At 29.0% G+C, this 12,557-nt stretch overlaps 1 protein-coding gene across 2 annotated transcripts in view; it reads left to right on the top strand.

The window, feature by feature from the left end:
- Positions 1-12,271, top strand: part of LOC107438771 (solute carrier family 41 member 1) — a 36,075-nt gene extending 23,804 nt beyond the window's left edge. For both annotated transcript variants that reach the window (XM_021146715.3, XM_016051140.3), the window contains 6 exons: positions 54-198; positions 3,959-4,105; positions 6,804-6,951; positions 8,110-8,183; positions 9,358-9,486; positions 11,771-12,271. In XM_021146715.3, coding sequence (XP_021002374.1) covers positions 54-198; positions 3,959-4,105; positions 6,804-6,951; positions 8,110-8,183; positions 9,358-9,486; positions 11,771-12,078 — 951 coding nt within the window. In that variant the 3' untranslated portion in view covers positions 12,079-12,271. The remainder of the gene's footprint in view (positions 1-53; positions 199-3,958; positions 4,106-6,803; positions 6,952-8,109; positions 8,184-9,357; positions 9,487-11,770) is intronic.
- The last annotated feature ends 286 nt before the right edge of the window (positions 12,272-12,557 follow it).

Genomic DNA, 12,557 nt, shown 5'->3' with positions numbered 1-12,557 from the left:
TTTGTTTTATCATTAAGTTTCTATTCCTTTTCTTATTATGCTTATTTTTATAGTGTCAATCTCTAGTCCTTGGCCTGATATCATCGGTGTTTGCATCAGCTGTGGGATGGATCAGAGAGGGAGAATTCAACTTCCACAATGTTCTTCTACTCGCTTCAAGCAGTTTGGTAACAGCATCCATTGCAAGCTTCTTATTAGGTATAAAATGATTCTTCTGTTTCAAGTTTGCAACATAATAATTGAATTAGGAAAAAAGATTCATACAAAATGATAACAATGAATAGAGTTTATTGTGCATGAAGTGAATCAATTATAGTTTACCACTTCCAACTCTTTGCACTAATTAAAATATTTGGTAATATAATGTCATTACCCCACTCAGAAAAAATAGTATAGTCAACACTACCAGAGTATAGTAAAACTTACCATGTTTCTAGCTCTACTGGAACAACAAAAAATTCGGTAATTTTTACTGAAGCGCCTCTGGTCATGATTTTGACAAAATTAACAAATACATGGTACTCATGTAGATAAGCTATGAGTCAAGAGTGAACAAACTTGGTAATTTATTAAGTAGTAATTTATTTTAAACTCAAAAAGATAAATCTAAAGCCAAAATGAAATTAATTACAATCTAACCTTTTTGGAAAATAAATATTGACATATATTAACTAAAATACTAATTTTTCATACAGCATTTTGCTATACTAATAAAGATATTTTAAACGCAAATGAATAAAATTGAAAATCATTATTCAATTTTATTTGATAGCATGGAACCAATTTTAAGTTGAATTAATTTTAATAACCATAGTTTTTACATGATTCGAATCGACACAGAGCGCGTGGCTTATCGATATCTCCCTCATTGGAGCAAAGAAAACAACAGGCAAGAGAAGATGGCACCGTTCTGTTTCAGTTTAATGTATGGCAAAAATTATTCATCTATGATGAATAACAAACTTGAAATTGATGAATAACAAACTGTTCTTTTAACAAACTTGAAAAACATATCCCTTTCATTTTCTTAAAACCTTTCAAAAGAGTGAATTAATATAAAAGTTTCATTCTAAATATTTTGCTTAGTAATCAAACCACTAATTGTAAATATATATCATTCTGCAAAACCATCCTTATTTTGAAAATATGAATAACATAAAATGAGTTATTTTTTTAACCAATTCATATTTCTCTTCCGTTAAAAGTTAATACGTTCAAAATTGCTCCATCGCCATGTTTCTACACTAGCACCACGAGGACATGTGTTTGCTTATGCCTCATGTTGACTAATTGAAAGTATACTGAACTAATGTTAATATCAAAATAAGCAAAACACCATATGATTTATAACGCATTATCACTTTTTTTTAAAATTCCGAAAAGAAAATATGTTAATAAAAGGGTAATAACAAAATTTGGAAGCTGCTTTTGCTCCTTAAAAAAAATTTTTTTACAAATTTCTATTAAATTATTTTACAATCTGATCATGCAACTGTACATTTAAGTAGATGTCAATATTATCAATCTAAAATATCTCATAGATGAAGTTTGATCAATAAATAAAAAAGTTATTCAAGAGAACAAGAGATATACTTTAACCCAATATCCAATTTATATTCATATCCAATTTATACTTTATCAATTGTAAATTAATTGGATTCATTTTTAGCATAAAGACATAATATCATAATGTAATTGTGCGTAGAATTTTTCTAATTATAAAAGTGTTATCTAACTTCTAAAATATGTTTGACTTGAAGCATTAGATTAGATGGTGCTTAAATTATGTAATTTCTCTAAAAGTTTTATCTCACGTTATTTTTTTTTGTTCAAATACGAAACGATAACTTAACAAAGAAAAGTCTGAACTCTACCTCTTCCTTCAATTTCGCATTGAAAACAGATGGTTACCTAGTTGTGCTAATCTCGATATCTGACGTTCTGGAATAAATTTTTAACTGATAATTATTTATTGCAACGAGGGCGGAAAGATAAAAGAACTTGAACTACAAATCTCATTGATAGGAATATTTGCTGCTAAGTTTGTATATTGAATATAATCAGTTCTTTTTTTGTTTTCCTTTGTGGAGGCAGGCTCAAAGTTCAAGTGTAGTAACTAAAATATAAATTAAATTTGGGGCATGATTACAAAAATTCTCAAAGGTATCAATCATCCCGTGAAAAGGATTCCGTCCTCAGAGAAAAAAAGGTACTGATTTTAGTACCCAATGCACAACATGGCATTGTGTTTTAGTAGAGTAGCAATTCAATAACTGTTTGAAAACTGTGTCAGACATACTGAATTCTTAACTCTAACTTCAAAATAATACTGAACATAAAAAATTGTTCTCAGTGTTATCCATTTTACTAAGATAGTTCCAAAAGATCAAAAGATAATTCCATGCAAAAAATAACTTTTAATAAATATTTATAAATTTTTATTACTTAATTTAAGATTGGTAAAAAAATTTAATTGAAAGCATCATTTCAAAGAAGTTTTGAATTGTTTGCATCATTTCAAAGAATGTAATTTTACATGGAAAACTACAAATTTGAGGGAAATAGGTCGAATAGTTTCTGAGAAATTAAATGTCAAAAAAGTCAGATATTTAAAATTCGATTTCTCAGGAACTATTCAATCAATTTGGATCAAATTTTTATTTTGTTAACTTTCTTTAAAATAGTGGAAATAATCGTATACCTTACAAGTCAAAAATTTTTTACCATTCTTAAATGAAATTACAAAAAATAATAAACATTTACTAAAAATTATTTTTTGCAATGAATTATCTTTGGGCAAGCAAATTTTATTGTTGAATGCAAAAATTTTGAAATTAGGTTTAAAAGTTTTCGAGATATAGCGAAAAAAGCAAAATTAAAAAAAAGTAAAATCTCCTGACCAAACTCATGGGACCATATATTCCAGATCACAGAGGTCAGAAATCTGAATCCGTCGAAAAAAGGGTATGTTTATTGAGAGAAAGTACGTTTTTGTGTCTGATTTCGTAACTTAAAATAACGTCTACACTAATTAATTAGCATATTTGAGGCCATCCCCTCTAGCTTTTAAAATTGAGTTCTTTTTGACGCACTGTACATACAGAACATTATGTTTCAAACAGTTGGTCTATATTATCTTTTTAAAATATGAAAAACAAAGTGATAAAATAACTACAAATCTTCTGATAAAATAATAATAAGCGTTTTACATTAACGCTTCATCAATATATAGTACTTTCTAAGATTACATAACTACTCGTTTTAATAATTGAAGAAAATTTTTGAAACTGTGAAACGAAATATAATTTTTATCACACTTCATTTGTTGGAGAATATATAATATTTGGTAAATATATAAATAGTTTTGATAGCTCAACATTCTTGAAAAATAAGACAAAATGTATGTGATCTTTTTATTTATTTATTTTTGTTTTGTAATTAAATAAGATATGATTACTATTTTCAGAGGACAATGTTGGACAGTAACGTCTAATATTAATTAGGAGATTCGAATTAATTAATTCATATCTTAATTAGTCATTATTAATTAGACATTTTCTAATTACTTCATCAAAAACTTCCTTCTCTTCAAAACAATATAAATTGGAAATAACAGGAGGCAAAGATGAAGGTCTGGCACGTCTTGAAATTGGGTACCTGTTCATGAGAGCTAGAAACATGTATATTTTTGACTAGATTATATATTTTCGACTAAATTATATATTTTTGACTAGATTATATATTTTTGACTAGATTATATATTTTTGACCAGATTATATATTTTTGACTAGATTATATATTTTTGAATCGAATGAAGATTTTATTCAAGTAATACCTTATCACATCAGTTTCTTGCGATTATTTGCTTAATATTTACTAATAAGTTCATTATTTCTTAATAATTCACTAATAATGAAGATTATTAATGTTAAATTATGTATACTTTTACTTCTTTCAGGTACTGTGACAATTTGTGTGGTGATTTTTTCACGCAAAATTAATGTCAATCCAGATAACGTAGCTGCACCAATAGCTGCATCTCTAGGGGACGTTGTAACTCTAGCACTTCTTGCTTACATCTCTACTTTTATATTTGAAAGATCAGGTAAATAACTTAAGCCGTTACTCTAACAAGATACCCTCAGTTGTTTTCACATTATTTTGTTGACAATTTGCTAGAAAGGATTTTATTAAGAAATATTACTTTAGTTTTAAACTTGTTAAGAAATAAATTGCTTGACGTGATTGTTTGAAGATTGATTTTTTTACTTCAAAAGAATATTGAATATAGTTCAATATTGCATTTATAAAACTTATGGCGTTCAATTATATAATCTATATGGCATTTATAAAACTTATGGCATTATAATATGGCATTCAATGAAACTTTATTTTAAAAAACCGTAGGAAAATTATTTATTTAAAAAAAAACTTCAAATATTATGTTTGGTAGTATTTTTTTGTACATTTTAATGCGCTCGTTCTAAATTCTACTCATTAAAAATTTTGAAATTAAGAATACTATTATGCATACATTATATGCTTTTATCAAGAGTTATTTTTATTATAATTTTATTTCCCACAGAAAGTTTCTGTACAAAATAATCAACATTCAAAAAATTTTCAGATATGTCTAACTCAATTACCTTTTATTTAATATATATTATTCATATGATGAAGGGAGAAGAACTATAATTATGTCCACTTTTAAGAAACGTAACGAATGAATAACTAAATACCAGCGTACATATATCAATAACATAGAGGTGGACAATTTGCGAATTTCTTGCAAGGAAGACATTGAAATGAAACTTATTTTAAATTAAAAAGTGAGTGTCAATTTAAAAGAAAATGTAAATATATGCCAAGACAAATAGATAAAAAGTTTTTGAAAAAGGTTTATTTAATCCGAAAAAAGCTACTTTCAAAGCATGTATATCGATAACATAGAGCGAACAGTTTGCAAATTTTTTATAATTTTTTGTAATGAGGAAAGCTTTTTAAAATTATTTCATATTAAAAAGTGATAGTCAATTTGAAAGAAAATACAAATATATGTCAAGAAAAACAAATAAAAAGTTCTTGAAAAAAGGTTTATTTAATCCGAAAGAAGCTACTTTCAAAGCATGTATATCGATAACATAAAGCGGACAGTTTGCAAATTTTTTATAATTTTTTGTAATAAGGAAAGTTAAAGGAAAATACAAGTATATGCCAAGAAAAATAAATAAAAAGTTTTTAAAAAAGGTTTATTTAATCCGAAAGAAGCTACTTCCAAAGCATGTATATCGATAACATAGAGCGGACAGTTTGCAAATTTTTCATAATTTTTTTTTTTTTTTTTTTTTTTTTTTTTTGTAATGAGGAAATCTTTTTAAACCTGTTTCATATTGAAAATTAAGTGTCAATTTAGAAGAAAATGCAAATATATGCCAAGAGCCGTGATGGTTCAGACTCTTTCTTTGCATTAAGTGTTTGACTAATCTGAACAATTTAAAGAACATAATGTACAGTGAGCCAGAGAAAAAAAAAACGGACCACACTGTATAACTTTTGACCTAATGATATGATTGGATCTTTATGTTCTAGGACTCAATCTTAAAGGTTCGAGGGTGACCTTCAATATACTTATTAATTAATGCAGACAATATTTTAATTTACGAAATCAAACTCAAAAACGTACTTTCGCTGAATAAACATGCCTTTCTTTTGACGGATATGGATTTCGAGCCCTCAGAATAAAGCTCAGAAAACTCAGAGAAATAGAGTATCCATAGTTTGGATAGGAGAGCGTTATATTTGATAGCTTGGCCCCTTAATGTTAATTTTACTTTTTGTATATTTCACCATATCTCGAGTTCTTTTTAAGCTAATTTTTTTTGCGCACAGTTATAAAATTCGTTTATCCAAAGATAATTCCATGCAAAGTGTAACCTTTTGTAATAATTTATCTTTCTATTATTTTCTTCAATTATGGTCGTAAAAATTTTCTAAAGTAAGGTTAACATATATTTTACATCGCTTCAGAAAATAAAATTTTTAGTGGCGAAATACATAATTTGAGCGAAATCGATGTAATAGTTCCTGACAAATCGAATTTTGAAAAAAATCGTATTTTTAAAATTCCATTTTCATGAGCTATTCGACTGATTTCACTCAAATTTTGTATTTTGCCATGCAAAAGTACATTTTTCAAAATGATGTAAAGTATTGTATCTTATAATTTAAAAATTTTTCGACTATTTATTAAATAAAATAAGAAAAATAATAAATATTTGCTGATATTTATTTATGCATGGAGTTACCTTTGGGTAATACGAATATTATAATTGTGTACAAAAAGTTTTTAATTTGTTTAAAAAGTTCTCGAGATATGACGAAATACGCAAAAAAGTAAAATTAACATTAAGAAGTTCAAACTTTGGACCACTCTCCTGCCCAAACTGTCTGGGACCATATTTCCCAGATTGGGGCTACCCCCTATATCTTGGGGACCAGAAATCCGAACTCGTCGAAAGAAAGATATGTTTATCCCAAGAAACTACTTTTTTGTGTCTGATTTCGTAACTTAAAATATCGTCTGCACTAATTAATTTGCATATTCGATATTTGCATATATTAGTTTGCTGATTCACTCGCTCGAATCATTGAGATCGAGTCCTAGAACGTGATGATTCGATCATTAGATCAAACGTTATTCAGGGTGGTCCATTTTTTATTTATTTTTTTTGGCGCACTGCACATCAATGATATTACTTTTTGTATCACTTAAAAATAAATTTTCGGAATAACTTTCATTGCAGGTGAATACATTTGGGGTGAAGCAGCTCTGCTGATTTGTCTCTTTTGTCTGATTCCATTATGGGCGGTTCTTTCTTACAAAAATATTTACACTAAGCATGTTCTTTATTCCGGGTGGATTCCTATCATCAGCGCAGTTGCAATATCGAGGTGAGTTTAGAACACATAATTCTTGTTTTAAAACACATCAGCTTCTAATATTTTTAATTTAGTTTAGAAATTTTTGGTTTATTAAATTGAATATAAAATTTTATGTCACGAATAATTCGTGACAGTTTTCCAAAATTTAATTTTCTTTTCAATTTTGTTTTATAATACATATAGAAAACAATTCTGAAAAAATTACAGTTCGAAATGGAACTGACATTTTATGTAAAAAAATTAATTCATAATTCTGATTAATAAAACCAAAATATACGGTATTTAAACCATTTACTTGGTAATTTTTCAGATTATATGGTAATTGCTTATCGGAAATTCTGGCTTTCAAAATTTTAGCTCTTATTATCACTCATTTAATATAAAATAATAAACTGATAAGTAAATTTAACCGAATAAATGGTTTTTATGCTATGTTCTAAGGAAACATGACAAAATTATCAAATTTCACACATTTATCAAATTTTATAATGCATTACAAAACCATATTTTATTTTTAATTTTATTAAAATCATGACCAAAACGTTTCGGTAAAAATTGCCCAACTTTTTAGCCATAGAGCCAGAAACACTGTAAATTTCACATATTCTTGTAGCTTTTACCATACTTTTTTCTCAATGTACTATCTTCGAACAAAACAATTATTTTCTAGAGTCGCCTATTATTATTCCCTTTGATCTAGGAAAATTCTGCATTTTATTTAAGGAATTAAGTTTATTAAGACATCAAGTTTCGATTTTTTAAAACGAACTATTAGCGCGTGGAAATTTATTTCACTATATAAGAAGTTATTGATATTTTATATTTTTTAAACTAGAAGATTAAAAACGATTTCAAATACGCACTATTTATAAAATAGTTTGCTCCAACAACTATGTTCTTCGTAAAAATTTTTAAATTTATTTAAACTTATTTGTTGCAAAAATTATTCGCAAAATATTACAGGTTTACATAGTTTTGACATTTATTTTTAAACTCGAAACGATTTCGAATTCTCGTCAGCTGAAAAAATATACTATATATAATAACTCTTTTTAAGCTAAAAATAAAGTAATTGAAAACAAATAGCAATAGATTTTTTTTAGTGAGATGTATAAAGAAAACGATCATAGTATTCTTAAAACGAAAATTCTTATTTTTTATTTTCAGTGGCGGTGGTTACATACTAAATTTTGCTGTTGCAAGATTCAAAGAACTAGCAGCTTGTCAGCCAGTCATCAACGGTAAATATATTTAATATATAATTTTGTATATCCTGTAGTAATTAAGAGCGTAATCATAGAACATAAAATATTTTTGAAAGTAGTGGTCAATACGAATACGAACATTGACGATAAGATCTGCAAATTGGTACATACAATTGAGTACTTGCAACTCGTGAAGAAGTGAAGTGATTATATCTAACCACTGATTTAAATCAGATTCAATTGGATACCCGTAGCGACGTCACGTCTCTGTTGAACTTGATTAGATTCTGAATCGACAAATGCCTTGATTTACCTAGAATGACGTCACTTGCTGGCATCCAATCATCGCTGAACTATATTGACAAATACTAAATACTACTAGTTGGAAAAATTGTGCAATGATTTTAGTTTTTTCTTACCCTTTGTTAGTAGCTTAATACCATATAAAATCTATTATTACTCGCTCTAGCTAGCTTCTATCATTTAGCTGTCAATATAGCAAATTTTATATTGGAAAATAATATTTATAGTGCTTACAAAGTAACATATTTTATTTTTATTTTATAACCGTCGTTGAACAGCCGACAAATTTTATGGGTTTACGATGTTCGACTTCCAATGTTCGACTTCGTAGCCTTGTAATTTTGAACCCAATCCAGAAGACAAGGGAACTCTTGGATCGAGTATTGGGAGAAATTTGTCTTCTTGGAGGACGTTTTGATGGAGCTAACCCGCATTTGCTTTACATGGAGAGGAAGACCACGAGAACCTCCCACGATTAGCCTGACGGCAAGGGGACTCTAACCCATGATCCGTCTACCCCTGAGGATATTTCACGTGTGGTCGGTGCAAGTCGGATGCGGAATTAGTATAGACTGGGATTCGAACATGGTTCGCCTCATTGGAAGGCGAACACTCTTAAAGTAACATATTGTATAATTGGAGGATATTTTACTTAAAGAAGGCTTTTATCCTAGTTTAAAATATCCACTAATTACCATTATAGTTCTTCCCCTAGCTCTCAAATTGAATATGAAAACCTAATAAAATTACAAAAAATCCGAAAAGTATTTTTCCCGGTTGTGTTACAAACGCACTGATACAAGTTCACTGATTTATTAAAAAGGATTTTTTTTCCTTAACTGCAGTACATTTCAATTAACTGAAATATGCTATTAAAATTCCAATTTTCGTAATTCTTTTTTCACAGGTGTTGGGGGTAATTTAGTTGCAGTACAAGCATGCAGAATTTCAACTTATCTTCATCAAAAAATGAAGCCAGGTTTATTGAAATGTGAGAAACTTTGCATTAGTCCCTTAGAGGCTTGGTTTGGAAAATGTAAGTCAATTTACAGCCATCAGTGACTAACGTTTATTTTATTTATTAAGAATAACTATTTAGAGAAGGAATTTTATTGCCTCCCTTTAGTTGGATTAAGAATAGCCAACACATAAACTGATTATTCTAATTTGTTCCATTTATACTCGATTTCACAATTTTAAATATCTTCTTTAATTTCCAGTAATTTCCTTCTTTAATTTCCAGTAATTTCCTTCAGTAATTTCCTTCAGTAATTTCCTTCTTTAATTTCCAGTAATTTCCTTCTTTAATTTCCAGTAATCCACTTTAATTTCCTGCTTTCAACTGTAGAACGACTGCAGCTATATTTATAAGAGTAGTGCCTAACTATAGTAAGTGGGTTATGCGCTAAGAGATGAAACCGCTTAGAGCTCCAACTGGTGGAAAACTGTGTGCACAGTTAGCGTTCTTACCTAGAAAGCTGTTAGAAATAAGGGCGAAAACTGAACTACAAAACTGTATTAGATTTAGTATTTCGTAGATTTACTACGAATTGTTACGTTTTGGACGTTAATAATAATATGAAGAAAAATTTTCAACTAAAAACGCGCAATTAATTTTTTTGTGATTTCTGTTAGATTACGAAACGTTCTTAGAAATTAAATTTAAAAAAAACACGGTTAGCTTTTTCAAGACAGCTTAATTTGCGTTACTCAAATTTCTCTTAAGCTTTGTATTTAAAAAATAATTTGCGTGTCCTTTCTACGTCATTTTTTCCTTTACGTCTCGTTGTGAAGAATCGCTAATAAACTTATGATTTACAACTTTGAAATCCATTTTTTTTTCTCTTATTACCCTGCACCATGTTTTAAATAGGAAGGATAATTACTCAGTTTTCTATAAAGTTCGCTGTAGGAGGCCTCAGATCTACTTTATATATTTAGACACACTTGTATAACAACTTATGCTTAGTGGATGGATACACAATGCTAAAAAATTACAGATCAAATTCAGATATAAATAGCCGGAACATTGGGTGTTTTTCCGCAAAGTTCATTTTTACCGTAAATCAGTTTGAATAAAATCCCGCAGTGAACTGATAGTTAAGACACGGTTCCCAGCAGATCACCGAAGTCAAGCATCACTGGCTGCTGTCAGTGTGCGGTAGGGTGACCGCTTGGATTAGTCTGCGTAGGGACCGACAGTGTGCGGTATTGGTCCTCGTTAAACTGTTCTACTGTAAAGTGCTCGACTTCACATGCAGGTCGTCAGGCTACCGAAGTGGGGTTGTTATCCTCTCTGCAGAGGATCAAAATTGTGATGGCATGTCTTCGGATCATCCTCAGGGATGTTTCCCAGACCGTCGCCAATAGCCCATTGTGCAGCTCTAATGCGACGTAAATGAACTACAACAACAACAACAGTCTGAATAAGTATTACTATAGAAATTCTACTGTAATTTCTATAGTAATATTTATTCAATTAGACTGATTCACAATTTTTCGGTAATCCTTGCTGCAAAAATAAAAGTATATTAGATTTTTTGCTCCGTTACATGTAAAAAGGAATTTTACGATGAAAAGCAACGGTACCCTGAGTGCCGATACTTCTTACCTGAATTTGAGCGGGAATCTTTTACAGTGCAGATTCTAAGTAGACACTGTTATTAATGCGTTTCAGAAAAAACATTGATTAAGAAACCTTGTGAGAAACGAAAGATTTCGCTTATATTGAAGCTTTTATTTATAGATCTTTGGAAGAGAATTAGCTTCTCTTTTTAAGGCAAAAAAATATTTTCGAATAAAATAATAATTAAAATTAATGAAATAAATATATTTTTTATCTGGTAAGAGAATATTTTATAATGGTCGACTTTTAAAAATAAACATCATTTAATAAAACAATTTAAAAAATTTCAAAAACAAATTTCTTTTAAAATTTATTTTAATTTTATAACTAACTACATTTAAAAACATGATTTTATAAAACAATTAAAATTACTAAAAAAAAAATTTCTTAACTGTTTAATTTAATTTGAATATTTTATAATTAACGACTTTTAAAAACATTATTTAGCAAAACAATTATAATAACTAAAAAATGTTTTATCAGTTAAAATTTTTTTGAATATTTTATAATTATCGACTTTAAAAAGCATTATTTTGTAAAATAATTAATAATTACTGAAAAAAAATTTATCTGCTAAAATTAAAATGAATATTTTATAATGAACAACTTTTAAAAAGATCATTTATTTGAAAATAATTTCATGTTTAATATTAAAAAAAATTTTTTTTTGATATTTAATGCTTTGACATTTCAGCTTCCCATGCTCGAACCTGTCGCATTCTGATTCTCATGGCTATTCCCGGTCATCTAATCTTCATCTCTTGTGTACATTTCCTAAAAAGCACCTACACTCCACTCACAGCAGAATTCCTACTATTCTACCTCGTCGCTGCACTATTGCAAGTGGCACTGTTACTCTACATGGCACACTGCTTCGTGCTCTGGCTCTGGAGATGGGGATTCGATCCCGACGATGCTGCCATCCCTTATCTGACAGCTTTTGGTGATTTGATTGGGACTGGATTCCTACTTATCGCCTTCATTGCCATGGACGCGGTCTAAATATCCTTCCCCTCCATTCTAGTCGAATATTAACTTATTTTTATTGAAAAAAATAAACGTATATATACAATGCATTTTACTCTAAAATTTATATTTTTAAAGTTTTATTTCATATCTCTTATCTCGACATCGTATTTATTTAAAAAGAGAATTGCATGCTTTGTAATTGTCATCAATAAAGAAAAACGCACTATTTTGTTTTTTGGTATGTTATTTAATAGTTTGATGTAATATGACATGAAGAATATAATACAAGGGTTGATCCAATGAAAAGGTACGAAACGACACGGTGGGTACAAATGTAGACTTTATTCAAAATATACACCATAGATCTGAGCACAACGATCCCACTGATGAACAAGCCGTAGGATTCCTTGTTCCCAGAATTCCTGTGGCCGTGACGAGACCCAGTCCTTCACAGCGTCCTTGAGTATGTCGTCTGAGTTGAAACGCTTCCCTTTCAGGTGTTTCTTCAGTGG

This window comes from Parasteatoda tepidariorum, chromosome 2 (genome assembly GCF_043381705.1).
Source record: "Parasteatoda tepidariorum isolate YZ-2023 chromosome 2, CAS_Ptep_4.0, whole genome shotgun sequence".
Lineage (NCBI taxonomy): Eukaryota > Metazoa > Arthropoda > Arachnida > Araneae > Theridiidae > Parasteatoda > Parasteatoda tepidariorum.
This window is presented reverse-complemented; position numbering and strand designations above follow the sequence as displayed.